The sequence below is a fragment of the Myxocyprinus asiaticus genome, chromosome 12, assembly GCF_019703515.2.
Source record: "Myxocyprinus asiaticus isolate MX2 ecotype Aquarium Trade chromosome 12, UBuf_Myxa_2, whole genome shotgun sequence".
NCBI classification, from domain to species: domain Eukaryota; kingdom Metazoa; phylum Chordata; class Actinopteri; order Cypriniformes; family Catostomidae; genus Myxocyprinus; species Myxocyprinus asiaticus.
Window position 1 is genome coordinate 6,568,850 of NC_059355.1, and position 20,302 is coordinate 6,589,151.

At 37.4% G+C, this 20,302-nt stretch overlaps 1 protein-coding gene across 1 annotated transcript; it reads right to left on the reverse strand.

The window, feature by feature from the left end:
* Positions 1-1,983: 1,983 nt before the first annotated feature.
* Positions 1,984-19,636, reverse strand: LOC127448764 (ubiquitin-conjugating enzyme E2 G2). Its single transcript, XM_051711612.1, has 6 exons — positions 19,504-19,636; positions 15,721-15,756; positions 15,531-15,576; positions 11,812-11,930; positions 4,972-5,112; positions 1,984-3,221 (listed from the first exon to the last, which is right to left on the reverse strand). Exons 1-6 carry the CDS (start codon positions 19,544-19,546, stop codon positions 3,109-3,111), a joined length of 498 nt encoding a protein of 165 aa, XP_051567572.1. The 5' UTR covers positions 19,547-19,636; the 3' UTR covers positions 1,984-3,108.
* Positions 19,637-20,302: the final 666 nt, after the last annotated feature.

The following is a 20,302-nucleotide window of genomic DNA, read 5'->3' on the forward strand; positions in this document are numbered from 1 at the left end:
AAGTAGATGAGGTAGTTTTCTGGAAATATCAAACTCCAACTTCCGCCCCTTGGCTATTGATTGCACCCTCAGTGAGTCCTTAGCTTGAAGACTTTGGAGAGCGGTGTTTTGGCACTGGAGTACATCAGGTATGAATCCACTGCTGAGGTAAAGAACTCCCAATCAATGCATCCAATAGTGGGTAATCGATGGACAGGGACAAACCCCTCATATCCCTGCCATCTGTCAAAGACAAGCGAAAATAGTGAAGTCAGTCTTTTACCCTATACTTACAGTTTACAGTGGTGTACTGGTGAACTCTTACACTGATCATTCATATCGCCATTTATAGTTGTTTTTCATCCTATGGTTGCTTTATAAGAAAGTTGTTTTTGAAGCTGCAATGTGTAATTTCTGCACCACTAGCGGTGTGTCTGCATGTTAAACTGGGATGGGAGAAGGCATTTTAACATGTGAAAAAATGATAAACAGCATCTTGGTTGTGATACAGCAAAATTTTACACATTTGTGTAGGTTTACTTGGCCGTTTATACCCAAACAAGTTGGTCTCGTCTCTTATATTACAGTAAGAAAGTGTTTGACTGAGGCAAGATCAACACAACTGTATTTTTAACACAGATAGACATGTAATCTTGTGTATATATACCATTTACGCTGTTGATCATTACCTGTATATAACACTGTTCAGAGAGTAGGACACTCCATCATAAGAGTTGGCAACCACTAAGAAGTGCTCATCTCCTATTGAAAAGAACTCCCAATCCACCGCACTGCCATACAAGAGGAAATCAACATGTCAATTAAGCCAAAAGATGTCCATTTTGAACACTATATTTCAGGCTTTACCTGTAAGTGACAGTATCTTGGAATTTAAGGAACATCTTTGTCATTATGTCCAGTTCATATATAGTTGAATTTGACATTCAATTACAGTGTGGGAGGTAATCGCCGTAAAGAAGAACAGCTCATATAGTCATGTCAATCAAAGTAGACTGCGGTCTCTGGTGTGCAGATTTTAAAGTAGATACACATGGAAGCAACTGCCCTATAATGAGCCACATCAGCTGATATGCCATTAAGAATAACAGGATTTCAAATCCAACCTCTGATGCAGTCAGATTTTGCAAATCCTGAATAAGCTACGCCAACTCAAACAGGTTTGATATCCAAAAGCCTGTACTTATGTTTAAGTCCACCTGAAGTTGAGCCAACTGAATTTCCAAAATGTCGAAAACATTTTTTGTATCTTTATGAAGTTGCATGTTGTAGATTATTATGGTAACACTTTATAATAAGATTCTATTTGTTAACATTAGTTAATGTATTGGGTATCATGAACTAACAATGAACAATTTATTATTTTTACAACATTTATTACTCTTGGTTAATGTTAATTTTTGAAACTACATTTGTTCATTGTTGGTTCATGTTAGTTCATAATGCTAACTAATTATAACCTATACAACTTTTAATATTTAAATTGTATAAGTAGAAATTAACGACCAAGATTAAAAAGTGCTGTAGAAGTATTGTTCATTGTTACTTTAACAATTGTGTTGATCTACCCACTTTCATGTCGCTCAAAACTCAAATTTTTTCCCCACCAGTGGAACCCAAAAGGGGTTCTCAAAATGTCAAAATGCTTTTATTCCTTGCAACAAAATTGTATGATCACTGGCTGTCACGTTCAATTTTAGACTAACTGTTAGACTTACATGTGTAACATTTAAATAAGTGTTTTTCTTTCTTTTTGTTGTGATTATTTTGTCTAAACCCAGGACTGTCAATGGTGCCCCCTTAAAAAAAATAAAATTAAAAAAATAAATAATAATAATAATAAAAAAGCCCCTGGAAATGTGCCAAAGTATCGATCTATGAAAGGGCAGCACACAGCATCAGTCCTCTTTGTACATAGTAAACACGAAAAACAATGCAATGCATTTTTCATGCCTTACAAGAAGAAAAAAAAAAGTCTTTCATAAATCTTTTTTTTTTTTATTTATTTCTTTTTACTGAACAATTCTTGAGAACAAATGATAGGAAATATACAAAGGATCAAATAAATTCAAAATTTCTTTGACATAAGTAATTATGGAGTTAGGGTGGGGCTTGTCTTCACCAGGAGGTAATTCCAGCTTTAAAAGTATAGTTCGGCCAAAAATGAAAATTCTGTGATTATTTACTCTTCCTCATGTTGTTCCAAACCTATATGACTTTCCTTCATGGAACACAAAACCTCCGTCACTATTCTCTTTCATTGTATGGAAGAAATATCAATGAAAACGAACTGAGACTAACATACTGCCTATTGGTATTCCACTGAAGAACAAAAGTCATAGGGGTTTGGAAGAGCATGAGAGTGAGTAAATGATTTCAGAATCATTTTCCTTTTAAATAAATCCAAGTAGGATTTTAAAGAAAAGACTCTGAATATGTGCATTACCAAATTTCCAACTTTGTTTCATATGAAATGTAATTGATTGTTTTAATAATTATTATAACTATTATTGAATTTGCATCCACAGACATAATCTTTTACATCATCCCAAATGATCAGTAATATAATCTATTTATAAACAAACAGTCGGATCTGATCTGAGTCTAAGTTGCTGCCTCATATGATTTTAATTATGATGCTTTTTATGATAAGGCATTGAAGCATGCATCAGCATACTGCCATCAACACAAAGCTGCATTTGTTATTTATCTCATAAAACTATGGACAGGTAAAACAAACAAATATAAAACCAAGACGGCAGTCCAAAATGGCTGTGAATCACTACCTTGTGTACTTGTTCTGTGATTGATGCTTGACTCTCTGTTGGAACACTGTCTGGTGAGTGTATAACATTTTGCATTCTTCAACACAAGCCGTTCTTCCACTCATCCACCCAATCACAGCAGAGGGAAGAGAGTATGAATAAAGTGCTCACACTGGTGGATGTACAGGGGATAGTACACTACAACACTCAGCACAGAGATTCTTCTCTCCTGTAGGAGGTTTGTGTCCTCATAGACATTCAACAGTCAATCCTCCCTGTCCTGGAGTGAGAGTGTGTGTGTGTATGTGTGTGTGTGTGTGTGTGTGTGTGTCTGTATTCAGGAGAGTCAGAGACCCAGAGATTTGCGCACAATCTGCTTGGCTAGCCGATTGAACTGTTCTCTGTCCTCACGCCACATCTTAGAAGCATCCACATTTGCTCCACTCTCGTCATTCGGCTCTGTAGGAGCAAAACAATAAATTAAGGACAAGCACTGCTGGGATGTAAATTATAATATGGATATTTTCTGTGTTTTTGCTTGTAGATACCCGAGAGTTACAGCCCTTCTTAAAAAAGCTTAAAAGAATGAGCTTCTGTTGTCCATACAATGAATGCTGATGATCATAATTATACTGCCAAGTTTCGAAAAGGACAAAAAAAGCACCATAAATGTATCCTAAGAGTAGTCCATTTAACATGCACTAAGTTCATAGACCGAAATAAAATGTTCCCCTCTACCACAGCTCTTAAATCTCATTTGTGATCCCATTTATCAAACTTGCTGCATCACAATGGGTAACGTGTCATGCAAGAAACAGTGGAGTTTGGAGCCAGCTTTGTCAAAACTGACAAGACGCCTAAATTATCAGTGAATAACGACTTCAATTTTGTTTTCTTTTTGTCACACTAAGCAATGTTATGGCTTCAGAAGACTTGGGATGTAGTGCATGTTGTATAGACTACTTTACGATACTTTTATGGAGCTGTTTTGGAACTCAGTAGTATTAACCACTGTCTACCTTCCCTGGTAAACAGAACCTCAGACATTTTACTGCTTTTGTGTTTCACAGGAGATCAAAAATAATATGTGGAACGACAAATGAATAAACCACAACAAATTTTCATTTTTGGGTCAGGGTGATCCATTCCATTACCACCAGGTCCACTGTGGCACAACACAATATAGGCTAAGTGATAAAAAAAAAAAATCTGTAGCATGCTGTTCCATGTTTTTGTCCTAACCAGTGTTGATCGCAACAAACGATTAGCAAGACAAGACATTTTGTTACTCACTTGGTTTCTATTTTTGCCATGCCACGCTGTGTGGCTCCAAATCTCATGAAAATAGCTGTATCTTAAACATCAAATGTGAAACTGTGTTGCTAGTTCACAGACGACTGCGATTTCAGTGAGGGCAGCAATTACTTCAGGGATAGGAATCGTAAGGATTTTAAGGATTTTGGTACTGATTCCACTTAACGATTCCAGTACCTTAACGCTTCCATTAACGATTAACTTTTGAGGAAAATTTTGTGGAAATAAGAAATGTAATTCTTATTGGATTTACAGTCCTCAGCAGCCTAATAGCAACTGATGAGATCATTTCATATTTTCACAGGACAAATTCTTTCAAAATGTGGTGCAGATATTTCATTAATTTTCATAAAATACCACTAATTACATCAAAACTCATAATGTGTATCTTTAACTACATATTGACAATCATCCAGTAATTACTTTGATAAGTCTTACAAGCCTTTCAAAACAGTGAAAGTTCTTTGCTCATTTCGAGTCGGACACGACGGAATCATTGACTTGTGGTTCAAAATAACCAACTCATAAGAGTAATTTCTCCAGGAAGCAAACTACGCTGGTTGCTTTGTATGTTTTGTGCTGCTGATTGAATAGTGGTGTTGCAGTGCCACTGAATTGTAGCCCAGGAAACATTGTCAGCACGGTGTTGCATCTGCATCAGTGAAAGAATGCACATTGGAGAACCATTAATGGAACCAAAAGTCATGAAAATCATTCAGTTCTTTGGCTGTATCTTTCCAGACCACTAAGCAATAAAGAGTAAACAATAATGAAATCAAAACACCACATAATAATGTAGAGGCATCCTGACTTCTTGGGGACCTCTTCTAGGAAAACAGGACTGAGAAGTAAACAATGGGAATCAGAATCCATCAGTAAGTGAATGGTAACTGACCAGCGAGCATGCTGACCACAGACAGCAGGATCTTCTCCACGCTCTGTACAGGACTCCACCTCTCAGCGCTGCTTTCGTAGCCCATGGGGTCATCACCAGGAGCATGCAGGATTGAGATACACACACGTCCATCTGGGTAGACTGCAGAAAACACACACACAAGCAATTAATCAACACTTTGGAAGAGTGAGTGTATGAGACACAGCTAAAGAGGATCGGGCCTCAATGAAACCATCCCCACACTGTATCAGCCGCTGGATGTTATCCTCACACAGCTGAGGATAGTGATCAGAATCTGAGTCGTCCAGCTCTGATAACTGCCTCCACAGTCCCGGCACCATCAGAGGCAGGTCTGCTGCTATCTGTGGCCTGCAGGAAGACCTTTTATCTGGGTCCACTTCCCTGAATACTGTATCCAACAGCTGGAGCAGAGGAAATGGTCTTACCATAAATAATCTTTGGGACTCTGATTCCGTACAGTTGTTTAGACTCTCAACAAGGATAAGGAACTTTTATTGCTTCAATTTGATTCGATTCAGGGCCCTGCGATTGATATTCCGATATTATGTGCCTATTTTACACAATCAATAAAAAATGTTTTGTCCTCAAATGCAACCAAAATATAATTTGAATATTTTATTGAGCTCTCTGAAAAGTGCAAATTTAGTATCCACACTGGGACATCCACAACAAAATAAGGTACTTCAGATGTTGAAAAAAATTATACAGATAATAAAATAAAAAATAACGTCACACACAAGTGATCATCAATTGATTGATTACAGCTTATTTTTCAGTTTAATCCAATTCAAAATACTTACTTGCCCATGACCTGTTTCCAACCACCCATGCTATCCGTGGTTTTCTTCCACAGTTGTAATGAAAAATTCTGTTACATTTAACTGGGATAAATTTTAGTAAGGGTGTTGATGTGTAAAGTCTTATAACTGATGCTGGATCTGAGCAGGTGTTCTCTTTCCCTCATTAGTGCTGTTCAGAATGTCGCCGTTGTCAAGACGTTTCACATGATGGTTGAACTGCTCCATGGTACATTTAAATAGCAAATTCTCATGTAAAATTCAAATGGGTTGCATGCGCAACGATATCGATGGAAGCCCCACATGAAAAGCATATCCCACATGAAAAGCATATTTAGCACTCATAAAGTGAAATTAATGTAATAAGGTTGCTTCATCGCGTACGGAAATGCTGACATGAGATTACCTTTATTAAAATAAAGGTATATCTTAAAAAAAATGTCTATATCGATATTTACAATGATCGTTGGTTATTGGATTGATGTATCAATCCAGATTGATGAATCGTTACACCCCTACGAATAATCGGCCGATAGTTTTTCAAATCTATTTATAGATATGAATATCTATTTATATAAAAAAAAAATCTTATTCTTTACTTACTATGACTGGCAGAGACAGAGGCTACAAGAGTCCAAAATTAATAAAATCCTAGATGCAGTTTATTGCGCAACCAAATTCCAATAATAATTAGAAAAAAATTAAGATTTGGTGCATAACACTGGACTTTTAACTATAAACAAGCCCAAAAAACACTATTGACTCTTATTTTGAAATTATGGAGACTTGGTTGCATTAATATGCTCTATATTAAGTTTTAAACCAAATTAAGTTTTTTATAGCCTATTTATTCACCAGATGTGTGTGTGTGTGTGTGTGTGTGTGTGTGTGTGTTATATACAGTTGTGCTCAAAAGTTTGCATACCCTGGAAGAAATTGTGAAATTTTGGCATTGATTTTTAAAATATGACTGATCATGCAAAAAAACTTTATTTTATTTAAGGATAGTGATCATATGAAGCCATTTATCATCACATAGTTGTTTGGCTCCTTTTTAAATCATAATGATAATAGAAATCACCCAAATGGCCCTGATCAAAAGTTTACATACCCTTGAATTTTTGGCCTTGTTACAGACACACAAGGTGACACACACAGGTTTAAATGGCAATTAAAGGTTAATTTCCCACACCAGTGGCTTTTTAAATTGCAATTAGTGTCTGTGCATAAATAGTCAATGAGTTTGTTAGCTCTCACGTGGATGTACTGAGCAGGCTAGATACTGAGCCACGGGGAGTAGAAAAGAACTGTCAAAAGACCTGCGTAACAAGGTAATGGAACTTTATAAAGATGGAAAAGGATACAAAAAGATATCCAAAGCCTTGAAAATGCCAGTCAGTACTGTTCAATCACTTATTAAGAAGTGGAAAATTTGGGGATCTCTTGATACCAAGCCAAGGTCAGGTAGACCAAGTAAGTTTTCAGCCACAACTGCCAGAAGAATTGTTCAGGATACAAAGAAAAACCCACAGGTAACCTCAGGAGAAATACTGGCTGCTCTGGAAAAAGACGGTGTGGTTGTTTCAAGGAGCACAATATGACGATACTTGAACAAAAATGAGCTGCATGGTCGAGTTGCACGGTTGAGTTGCCAGAAAGAAGCCTTTACTGCGCCAATGCCACAAAAGAAGTCCGGTTACAATATGCCCGACAACACCTTGACACGCCTCACAGCTTCTGGCACACTGTAATTTGGAGTGACGAGACCAAAATAGAGCTTTATGGTCACAACCATAAGCGCTATGTTTGGAGAGGGGTCAACAAGGCCTATAGTGAAAAGAATACCATCCCCACTGTGAAGCATGGTGGTGGCTCACTGATGTTTTGGGGGTGTGTGAGCTCTAAAGGCATGGGGAATCTTGTGAAAATTGATGGCAAGATGAATGCAGCATGTTATCAGAAAATACTGGCAGACAATTTGCATTCTTCTGCACGAAAGCTGCACATGGGACGCTCTTGGACTTTCCAGTACGACAATGACGCTAAGCACAAGGCCAGTGGTTACAGCAGAAAAAGGTGAAGGTTCTGGAGTGGCCATCACAGTCTCCTGACCTTAAAATCATCAAGCCACTCTGGGGAGATCTCAAACGTGCGGTTCATGCAAGATGACCAAAGACTTTGCATGACCTGGAGGCATTTTGCCAATCCTATATATATATTTTGAATATGTTGAAACCTCACACCGGGCGACGCACCCTGAAAACTGCACTGTTAGAATGCTTTCATGCTGAAGAGCCGCTTAAAAGTACGTTTTTTTTTTCTCTCTCGTAAATGTAAACGAGTATAAATGCCAACACCTACCTGACACACTCCGAGGAAGGCTGAAGGCCGAAATGCATCAGTGTGCAGTGTTTTAGTCATTTTAATGTTTGTATTGTGATAACCATGATCTGAATAAAGGCTTTTTAACTTTCTGGGACCGGAAGATGTGCCTTGAACTTTCTTCTAGAGTATATGTTTGAAACCCAACCAAAGAGCACCTTCTGGGATTACTTTGCAAGGTGCTTTCAGCAAGAAGTGTTCCAAGAAGCTTTCTTTGACCATCATATGTCGAAAGGATTGAAGCCTGTCACGCAAAACATGAGCTCACTGATGTCATTAAATATCATTCTGCTTTTTTATTCCAACCCTTACTCCTGGTCGGAGTCTGCCGTAAATATTTAGTTTACACGTAGGGTTACGTCCTAAGTTTAATGGTGCAATGCTCAAATATTTAGTAGTGCGTAAATTGTGACTTAGTGCCCATTTACGCCACAACTAGGCTAAGTTGTAACTAGGGCTGCCCCCGACCAAAGATTTTCCTAGTCGACTAGTAGGTGTTAATTTAAGCCATTAGTCGACTAGTCGCACGTTTATGATATTAATTTAATTACTTAAATATAAATATATTTTGGGGGGGCATCAGAAAATGGTTTGAGTTCCAGGGTTGAGAATGAATGTTATAAGTAACATTGCTAACACTGTTCTACATTACAGAGAAATACTAAACCGTAATAATGAGCCTTTAAAATATTAATTTTACAAGCGCACCCAGGAAGCGAGCCGCAGCGACACCGGCAAAAGCGGTAATGATTCTGAATGTGTCTGAAAAACTAGCAAGGAGACTGTCTGAACATTTTGTTAATTTATAGAGAGAAATACACATTAGGGTTGTGCCAACAGACGATGATCTCGGGGATTGACGATGGTCAGAGTGATCGCCAATAGCTGATGCCTTTGACGATGTCAAGACGATATTTGGCTCGTTTTCCCATGTATTAAATAATGATTATTTATTAGGCTATTATTATCAAATTAATATTACAAATAATTTGCCCACAGACACACAGACATGCACTTGAAGAAACACTATTATATTATTAAGAACAGATGACAGAAAAGCCATCTATGCGCATGTATGACGCACTGATACGGAGGCGTGCAGTCTCATTGAACATGCGCATCTAAAAGGATTCTCACTCTTTCTTTGTTTCTGTCTTCTGAATTTGTTTTTTTGCAAGAACAGTATCGTCTATGAGTGCTGCGAATGACCTCAGACATCTCAGCTCAGGAGGTGCTTCGAGTTCAGTTCACTTTATTTCTACAGAGCAGTTTATTGTGACAAACTCTGCAGCCTACAGCCTACATCTATGATTAAAACATAATACAAAAACACGTTCACCTCGAACCATTATTTATATTTCAGTGATTATTATCATCATTATAATTATTAATTTTATATTTATAATTGTTTTTATGTCTTCATTTGTGTAAGTAATTTTCCACCTGCATGTTTAGACGGATATATGCCTGACGGTAAATGGAAAGGTGTGTGTGTGTGTGTAATATATATATTATTCTTTTAATCACATTATTTTATTTGCTTTTTCGTTTCATCTGGAGTGCAATTTGAATTTAGAAATGTATTTGATTTAAGTTTTTTTATATAAATTAATTTAATTTTCAATGCAAAATCACTAAAGCAAGAATATTCACCGATACTTCAGCCCAGGGGTTGCCGATGTAATTGGATATTGTGAGATATATATTTATATATATATATATATATATATATATATATATATCGTGAATAAGGGAACAAAACTAATTTATTCGCACACATGATGTATTTTCCCAGACAACGAAATACTCGACCGGTAAAGAATGCACAGATGAAGTAGGTTCTTTGCCAGAGAGATGTTGACAACTGTTGTAAAACCATCTTTCAAAAAGTTGAACACCACACATTTTAATTGCACACTTTTTCCAGTTTCAATTGAATTTTTAGTTAAAATAAATAAAAAATAAAGTTCAAAGTTTGAAATCAAGGTGTCTTGCTTTATTGTGTAGGCTTAACCCTAACCCTGCTTAATGAAAATTACCCCATAGTACCACCTAGCGTCCAATACCGGTGTTCGTCTTTTTTATGTGGAGTTTTTCTGCGACCAAAAGGACAATAAAAACTTGGTCGACCAAGACTCTTCTCATCGACTAACGTTTGGTCGACTATCAGGGGGCATCCCTAGCTGTAACGTACGTATAGCTGGTGCAACCGGCCAGCTTATATTCTGACGCTGCAGTGTATTGTTCACCATGTTGCAAAAGGCAAATGTTAGCATCGTTGGCAACATTTGTTACCGTATTGTAACAGTAGACATACAAGGCACGGCGACCCCTCAGCACACTAGAGCAGAAGGACAAATAAAAATTGCCGTTTATCAAGAGCTGAAACTTTGCTTGGAGCAGAACAATCTGGAATAATGCTATTGAATCAGTCACCTCTTTGCAACCTGAACTTGTTCAGAACGTTAAATCTTTGTGACACATGTGCTAAAAACAATCTAGATGCAAGTTTTTGAGTGAAACAGCGTTTTTGAGACCTAAAGTTCTTTTTAACTTTTGACACTGTGTCTAAAAACGTGCCGGTCCTGTGAGACACTGAAGAAACAGCAAGACGCAGAGCAGCAGGCATGGACGTTTGTCCAGCACATTTACATAGGAAAACAATGGAAAAACAGAGCAGACGCGGGCAAAAAACACATTCGGTATGAACGGCCCCTAACTCATCCATTTGCATGTATCTGTGAGTGAAAGCATGTGGGCGAAACAAGTTCGGAAGGCCTGTATATTTTTTTTTATAAATTACAATCCTTAACTAAAAGTCCTACTTGAAAAACTGACCCAATCCGGTGGACCTCTAACATGAACAGCTCTGAGAGTGCTGACAACAGTGTATTTGCACATGACAACAGAACAACATGTGACATGCCACCCTTCACGCAGTTTTTGCGGAGCTTTCCTACTGGGGCGGGGGCCCCCCGATGTCCGGGGCCCCAAGCAATTGCATGGTGGTTAAAACCGCTACTGGCGACATGAGTCTCAATGTGTTTCAACTGAAACTGAAATAAATGTAGGATATTACAGACACTGTTTGATGTTCTTAACCGATTTACTTTAACCAATGTCTTTGTTTATATGGTTATTTTGCTGTGGTACCAAGTATGGTGTGTGTGTGGGTGAGATGAGAGCAAAAGAGAGAGAGAGAAAGAGAGGGTGCCCAAGGACATTTTTCAATCGAAATTGAAATAAATTTAGGATATTATAGACATTGTTTGTCATTCTTATCCGATGTAATTTACCAATGTCTTTGTTTTAATTGGTTATTTTGTTGTGGTAGCCTGTAGGGCTCTTTGAAATAACTGAAATAATTTGGCAAAGTGATATGGAACCGTTATGCGGTCAAGACCTGGAACTACTTTATGTAAAATAAGTGCACACATTGGAAAGTTCGTCAACCAATCAGAATCAAGCATTCATCAGACCTGTAGCATAAGACAGAATTGTCCTTTTTTGATTAAACTTTTCATTTAAAGTACATCAATCTTACACAAGCATATTTGAGACATCAAACACCTCATACAACGTCTGAGTGCTGAATGTGTTAATGTAGATCTAATTTAAGTTTAGATTAAAGAGCACTCACTGTTAGGATGGAACATGTCACAGGTGAACTTCATCTTGGGGGGGCTGAGAGGGTAATCTGATGGGAAACTGAGAATGGCAGGGAACACACCACCCTCAAAACATGTGTCCTCTGGTCCCCTGAAGAAAAAGCAAGGAAGGTTAACTTACTGCTTTTATATTTCCTACAACATATCCAGCACAAACACATGTAATCTGCAACTGAATACCTTTCAAACATTTTGAAAATAACCAACACTACCTAGGTGCTTTTTTACAAAGCTCTGTGTAACCGTACATAGGAAGAAAACAACTAAATGAAGCATTCCTGTAGTGAACACTCTGGCCCACCCTAAGCAGTGGCTACAAGTGGATAAGCTATTATTGTATTACCCACAAATCCCAAGAGTTTTATTACAGTATATATATATATTTGTATTGGTGATGTAGTACAAACAGATGGGTTAAGTATGAACACATTTCAACAACAATCCACCACATTAAAGCTTTATACACACATTATTTAAAGAATTGCTCCAATCATATTTTTCCAGAATGTAATAAAATGGACCTGCTGAGAGTCTCTCAGACAAGACAGTGCAATTGACTTCTGTAAATGGATATACAGTATATTAAGATGAAAACAAAATCCAGTTAAGTCTTTGTTTATTATGTTTTGAGGAGTGTTGGTTATTCATGTTTTTGAGACATTACAGACATTACAGCTGATTTTCTGTAAAGCTGCTTTGGAACAATCTGTACTGGGAAAAGCTCAAATAGAAAAACTACACTAATAAAACATTTTTTTTTACTTGATTTGACTTATGTTACAATGTTTTTTATACATTGGCAACAAAATCTCAATGTTCTCTCTTTGCACTGTCAAAAAAACAAGTAATAGCCAATGCGGAAACATTTTACCAATCAGAAAATGGTCAGCCTCGTCCGATCACTGCCAACCATGTTAAAATAAAATTAAGCATTATAAATTCTGAATCTATGTACTGATTACCATTGCCCCATGTCTGCTAAACATGTTGAGTGGTCCAAACATAATCTGCAGTCTGAAACTGAACTGTTGGTCGGAAGTTGGGAGTGAATGCACTTCTACAGGATGCTCCCTTGCTGCCTATTTAGTGAATGACCTCCAATGTACTGTCTGTATGCACTGGTCTCAGAACAGTTCGAAATGCACCTTATTTGTATCCTAACTCCATATAAAGCCTCTGTCATGTCGTTTTGTCACTTGACTCCTGAGTCAAATGTTTAACCCTTTACTGACAGCCCAGAGTGTCCTGAACTGAGATTAGTTGGTTTAAATGAAATGAAATTATGCATAGCGTATCGTGAAGACAAAACACACAGTCCATGTAGAAGGACACGGAGTCGCTCAAGGCCAATTTAGCATCTCTTTAATCATTAGGTCTAATTTTCATCTCTTTAACTGAATCATCCAAAACCTTCTAAACAAAATATCACCTTCCAAGTATGTTAGTTACCAACCTTTGTTTAGTCATGGTATCATTCTTGCTTTAAAGGGGTCTCTTTAAAGGTGCTATATGTAATATTTTTACTGTACTAAATCATAAAATGACCATAATATGTCATTAGAGAATTAGGAAACGAAAAGTTGAAATACTGGCTTCTCCGATAACAATGCTATAGCCAGTAAATTCTACTTTGAAGTTTCCATTCCGGGCTGGAATTTCTGTTTATGTTTTGGCCTGTGTGATCCCCCCACTGCCCACTCACCAATAGTATTTCGACACCACCGGGTTGACAGATTTGAACAAGTTTGCAGGCAAACAACACTGCGTGCTGCAGCCATGGAAGCCATCAAACTGGATCAGAGATAACAGATTCCACCTGACCTAAAAAGCCTCGCCATCCAGATAAAAACCACCATGACCAGAGGCGTAGTAAAACAAGGATAAATATTGGAGATGCCTTTGAAATATGGAGACAGCTTAAAGCCCAGAAATTCTTTAAAACGGATGCTGAGTTGGCTATTTGCGTGTAAACATTCTGGCAACCCGCATGAGCTTCGAGTCTGGGGCGGGGCAGACAACTCTCCAATATTTTGAATCTGGACTGCAGTACCCATTTCAAAGGCTTGTTGTCAATCTTACATATAACACCTTTAAGTCACTGAACAAGGCAAACAAATCTGTATGCCAAGAGTACCATTAAAATCCCATTAATTTTTCCATAAAGAAACTGATTCTTAACATAAACCTCCCAAGACCGACCTACCATGAGATTCAAAACTGTTAAGCAATGATCTTTGCTTTTAACTTTTCAACATTAAAAAACAAAAAACTGTTTAACTCATACATTTTCCAAGAAGTAAATCACAGAAATTCACTCACCACACCTACGAGTGGTGGTAGAACTTCATGGAATCATTCTCAAAGGCCCATTTGAAAGGCAAATATCTCTCCGTTTACTTACTGTACACAACTGTCTATCAAAAACGGTTTCTATGGGCAGATATTGATTAGTAATCGCAATGAGAAGTGTGCATCAATGGGCACATCAAACAAAAGCACAGAGTGAGAAACCATGGGGTACCAATAACAGCTCTGAACATTGAGCCCAAAGAAAACACTCCAACAACTCTGAAATTTGCTGAAACAGCTATTACATTGAAATGGGCTCATTGAGCCCTCTTGTGCAGCTCAACATCTATGCATAGTACGCCTTGTAGCACAGCTCCACCTCCAGACTCAGTGGGCCCCATGTTGCAACTGCACCTCTGGGATCAGTAAGCCACAGCCAATATAAAATAAATCCTTTGTGTTCTGAAATCTTTAGATTCTTTTGTATTTGATGTTGATTACATTTTACAGTTAACAACCATAACTGTTCAGATTGAGAATTTAACGCCATAAATTGTCTGCCACACTCTGTCGGATCGGGTGGGCATGCGTGTGCATGACTGCATGTGATGCCAAACTTTTTGCTACCACAGCAAAGGGGCAGTGTATTTTTGTAGGAGGGGCACCTCATCAAAAGGGCAGGGGCTCAAGGCCCAGAACTGCTGAATCTGTGTCTGTTTTTAAAACTCATTTGTACAGACTTTTATTACTGTGTTGTATTTTACTGAGTGTGTTTTGATTTTATGTTTTGTGAAGCACTTTGAGCTAAATTGCTAAAAGATGCTATAAAAATAAAGTTATTAAAGTTATTATTATTACAAAGGTAAAACAATGCCCCTAAAAATCAACTAAAATAATTAAATAAAATATTGTCAAATATTGAACCTTATTAAAAAAGTTAATTTTTGGCACTGTCCTCCACATCAAATTCCATGCCCTGGCATCATGGTGGCAAGTTTTATACTGGAAAGTACCACTCACATTTTTGTCAGAAAATGTAAAACGTTTTTAATTTAACACATTGAGTGTCTGTTTCTGTATTTCTAAGTTTGCCTGTTTGGCATCTGATTCATGGATATACAAATGACTAGCTAAGAATTGTAACTATCTACAAGATCTAAAATTTTAAATAATCAACAAATGATAAATAACTTAAAAAAAACTTTGAGTTTGGCGATATCCTGGAAAATTAGTCCAGTGATGCAGACAAGATTGAGTGAGTACTTGTGGCCCTCTGCTGGACACTGCAAACTGGATACACAACAAGACTGTCTAAAATTTTAAAAGTGGGTCATTACATTAAAACAAACAATATGTTAAAACAAAAGAGGTAATACCAGTAATAAAAAAGCTCTGTACTTACATAATCAGAGCCTCCCATTCAAAAAAATTCTCCTCGTTTACAGGCCCTGTGAGGAAGTGATGAGTGCCATTAATCAATGCTATAAATATAGTAATAAATACGTGAATAAAGAAAATTATTATTAAGATTCTTAAAAATGTACTGTAAATCCAGGTCAATAAAGCAGTTCCGTAATTGCACTAATTCCTACCTGCAACAATGCCTTCTGGAGGGTTGAGGGTTAGCTCTGCAAAGGAAGAAAAATGTTGAACACAACTAGCTGTATCCATGACATTATGTTGAGCAATAATTATGTGCAATACACAGCTTAGTCTATTTATATTTATCCAACATATCCTACCTCTTCTGCCATTACATTCCCTTGCACTATCTGTATATAACAGATTTGTATTTGTACATACGTGTGTATATATATATATATATATTTACACACACACACACACACACACACACACACACACACAGTTGAAGTCAGAAGTTTACATACACTTAGGTTGAAGTCATTAAAACAAATTTTTTAACCACTCCACAGATTTCATTTTAGCAAACTATAGTTTTGGAAAGTCGTTTAGGACATCTACTTTGTGCGTGACATGAGTAATTCCAACAATTGTTTACAGACAGATTGTTTCACTTTTAATTGAATATATCACAATTCCAGTGCGTCAGAAGTTTACATACACTAAGTTAAATATGCCTTTAAGCAGCTTGGAAAATTCCAGAAAATGATGTCAAGCCTAGGAAATTAGCCAATTAGCTTCTGATAGGCTAATTGGAGCCAAATGGAGGTGTACCTGTGGATGTATTTTAAGGCCTCTTTGCTTGACATTATGGGAAAATCAAAAGAAATCAGCCAAGACCTCAGAAACAAATTGTGGTCCTCCACAAGTCTGGTTCATCCTTGGGAGCAATTTCCAAATGCCTGAAGGTACCACGTTCATCTGTACAAATAATAGTACGCAAGTATAAACACCATGGGACCACGCAGCCATCATACCGCTCAGGAAGGAGATGCATTCTGTCTCCTTGAGATGAATGTAGTTTGAAGCAAAAAGTGTAAATCAATCCCAGAACAACAGCAAAGGACCTTGTGAAGATGCTGGAGGAAACAGGTAGACAAGTATCTATATCCACAGTAAAACGAGTCCTATATCGACATAACCTGAAAGGCTGCTCAGCAAGGAAGAAGCTTCTGCTTCAAAACCGCCTTAAAAATGCCAGACTAGTTTGCAAGTGCACATGGGGACAAAGATCTTACTTTTTGGAGATATGTCCTCTGGTCTGATAAAACAAAAATTTAACTGTTTGGCCATAATGACCATCGTTATGTTCGGAGGAAAAAAGATGAGGCTTGCAAGTAGTGCCCAACCGATTTATCGGTCAGCTGATATTATCAGTCGATATTAGCCTTTCACAGATATATCGGTATCGGCGTATATGTTTTCCGATATGCGCAGATATGAAAAAAAAATTCAGAACATATAATGCAGAAAACAATGCTTGGGGTGATTTAAAATTGATGTCATAACATAGTTTGTCCAGCAGAGTGTGCTCCGACTCCACTGTTTACAGAGCTGAGGTGACATGGTTCTGCAGACAGTGAGGAGTTAAGCAGTGTCTTCACAGTAAGGTGCTAACTAGTTTGTGAAATACATACTGGAAAGTTAATAAACAATGACCCCATCGTTTTCCCTTTTCAATATAACCAATATAACATTAACCCTGTCCCTGACAACCATGTCACTCATGTTTATCACATCTGTTTTCTATGTTAGCCAGCTATAGTTTGTCAGTGCAGACAGTAACATTGCAGGTTGAAAGGTAAACATCATCTTTTTGCAGACAACGGTGCAGTGGTGGATTGTGTCTGCTGAGTGTTGATTTCACGCTATGTTGTTACCTAGTTGGTGGGATGCAATGCTGGAAACTAAATAAACAACATCCGTCTTTTACTCTCCATAACAACGAGCTTTTAGCTAACTAGCTAACCACATAGCTACTTTCATAGCTTGTCAGCTGAGTGGAAGCTAATGTGTAAACATGTATTCACCAAACGGTTTTGTTCAGGATTCGCAATTTGGTACCCCCTTCAACCAAACAATTCCAGTCATTGCATTTACAAAATTTCATATACAAAAGTCTGGTTTTCCACCGTTGAATGTTTCCCCTGAACTTGTATATCAGAATACGGTGTAGTACCGCTACCGCTGTTTATCTCTTGACTCGGCAGGTGTAAATGCTTCTTGTTTTACAACCTGCCCATAATTGACTGGCAGTATAAAAACAGTCAACATCTGACTGATACCAAACAGTGCTGATGTTTATTTAGCTATTTATTTTATTTGAATTTAGTCTTTATTTTAATGGTCAGCCACTGACTGATACAAAACATACAGTACTGATTTTTATTTAGCTATAATTTTAATTTATTCTTTATTTAAATATGGTCACTAACTGATACTGAACATGCAGTACATGTTAATTTAGCCATTTATTGTATTTTTATTTATTCTTTATTTTCTCAGTGTTCATTTCTAGAATTGTTGAGAATGTATAATAATAATGTCATATATTCTTTGATAAAAATATTTGTTTAAGAAAGCAGCCTTGAGTACCTTTGCACAGTCATATGGGTGCAAAATCAGTGCACAATCCACATAGAAAAGGTCTGTTTTCATTGCCGCTCAAAATTGAACTATATCGGCCACCATATCGGTAATCGGTGAATTTTCCCCTTCTAAAATCGGTATCATCTCAAAAATCCCATATCGGTTGGGCTCTACTTGCAAGCCGAAGAACACCATCCCAGCTGTGAATCATGGGGGTGGCAGCATCATGTTGTGGGAGTGCTTTGCTGCAGAAGGGACTGGTGCACTTCACAAAATAGATGGCATCATGAGGAAGGAAAATTATGTGGATATATTGAAGCAACATCTCAAGACATCAGCCAGGAAGTTAAAGCTCGGTCGCAAATGGGTCTTCCAAATGGACAATGACCCCAAGCATACCTCCAAAGTTGTGGCAAAATGGCTTAAGGACAACAAAGTCAAGGTATTGGAGTGGCCATCACAAAGCCCTGACCTCAATCTGATAGAAAATTTGTGGGCAGAACTGAAAAAGCGTGTGCGAGCAAGGAGCCCTACAAACCTGACTCAGTTACACCAGTTCGGTCTGGAGAAATGGACCAAAATTCCAGCAACTTATTGTGAGAAGCTTGTGGAAGGCTACACAAAACGTTTGACCCAAGTTAAACAATTTAAAGGCAGAGCTAAGTGTATGTAAACTTCTGACCCACTGGGAATGTGATGAAAGAAATAGAAGCTGAAATAAATCATTCTCTCTACTATTATTCTGACATTTCACATTCTTAAAATATAGTGATCCTAACTGACCTAAGACAGGGAATGTTTTCTACGATTAAATGTCAGGAATTGTGAAAAACTGTGTTTAAATGTATTTGGCTAAGGTGTGTGTAAACTTTTGACTTCAACTGCGTGTATGTGTATGTATTATATATATGCTTACATTTTCTACTCGCTTTTTATCAGTCTTGTTGCTGTATTGTTTGTGCACTGGAAGCTTCTGTCACCAAGACAAATTCCCTGTATGTGTAAGCATACTTGGCAATAAAGCTCATTCTGATTTCTGATTCTGAACAGTAAACAAATATTATAAGAACCAATAACTTCTGCAGTAACACGATAGTACCATGATCTGAGAGCGTATCTGTCAAAGTAGCAGTATGTCACACAAGACACAGACAAAAGAAATGCTAAGAAGTCCTAAGTAGGACTTCATATGATTTGTTTACTTAACCGTGTTAATAATTAAAACTGCCAGCATGTTGGTGAAACCCACTGAAGTTCTGGAAGCATCCGAGTCTATATGAAGCAAAGCAGCTGACAAACTGTTGCTACCAGGACAAGTGTACATCCAGAATGTTTGCAGGTTTAGTTTGCTTTCTTTAACTTACGTTTGTACTCCGCCATGAGTCTTTTTAAAGCTGTTCCAGCCATTTTCTATCAGGGTCGACAAAGAAGTTGTTTTGGCACGAAGGGTGACGACAACTGACACGATGAAATATCGTGTTCTTCCGGGACAAAATAAGAGCAAAGAATTTCACACCACGCGGAATATCCACTTGACGTGCACTTCCGCACCCGGAAGAGAATGAGCATTTTCGAGCCGGTGGTACCCATTGGAATAACTGCAATGTTTTGTGTAGGAATAAATCTTTATTTTTTGATAACAGGTTTAGGAATGGGTTATTATTAGTGGGTCAGTTGTTTAATAATGAAAGGGCTTTGTTTGAGTTTGCAGAGTTTATTTCAAAATACCTATTACATTAAAATAATTTAATATGGTTACCAGCGCTATGGTGTAGGCATGCTTTTTAAAAAGAGTAACTATACGCATTCACTATCTGTCTGTCCTCCTAGATCTGAAAATACCCCAATTGGCTCCATTTGCTTTTCCGCGTTAAAGTCTAATATCTATAAAATTAGATCTTTATTTCTAAAAGAAAATATCTATACTCCCTCTGTTATCTTTTTACTGGAACAGTCTCTTTAATAATATAAACTGGACTTGGGTCTCAGAAATTCCTCCTTACAAATAAGTTGAAAGAAATGTCATACAAAATAATTCACAGAGTTTTTCCTACAAAACAGTTTCTTCAAAAATTCAGGAGTGATATAGAAATAAAATGATCTATTTGTTTAAGTTCCCATTTGTTTTGGTCCTGTCCATATACCCAGAGTGCCCTCTGAATA

Coding starts and splice junctions, on each gene's coding strand:
- LOC127448764 (XM_051711612.1), bottom strand. CDS start 19,546: ATGGCTGGAACAGCTTTAAAAAGACTCATGGCGGAGTACAAAC. Junction 15,757..19,503: donor ACTCATGGCGGAGTACAAAC/GTAAGTTAAAGA, acceptor CTTCCTTTGCAG/AGCTAACCCTCAACCCTCCA. Junction 15,577..15,720: donor TCCAGAAGGCATTGTTGCAG/GTAGGAATTAGT, acceptor ACTTCCTCACAG/GGCCTGTAAACGAGGAGAAT.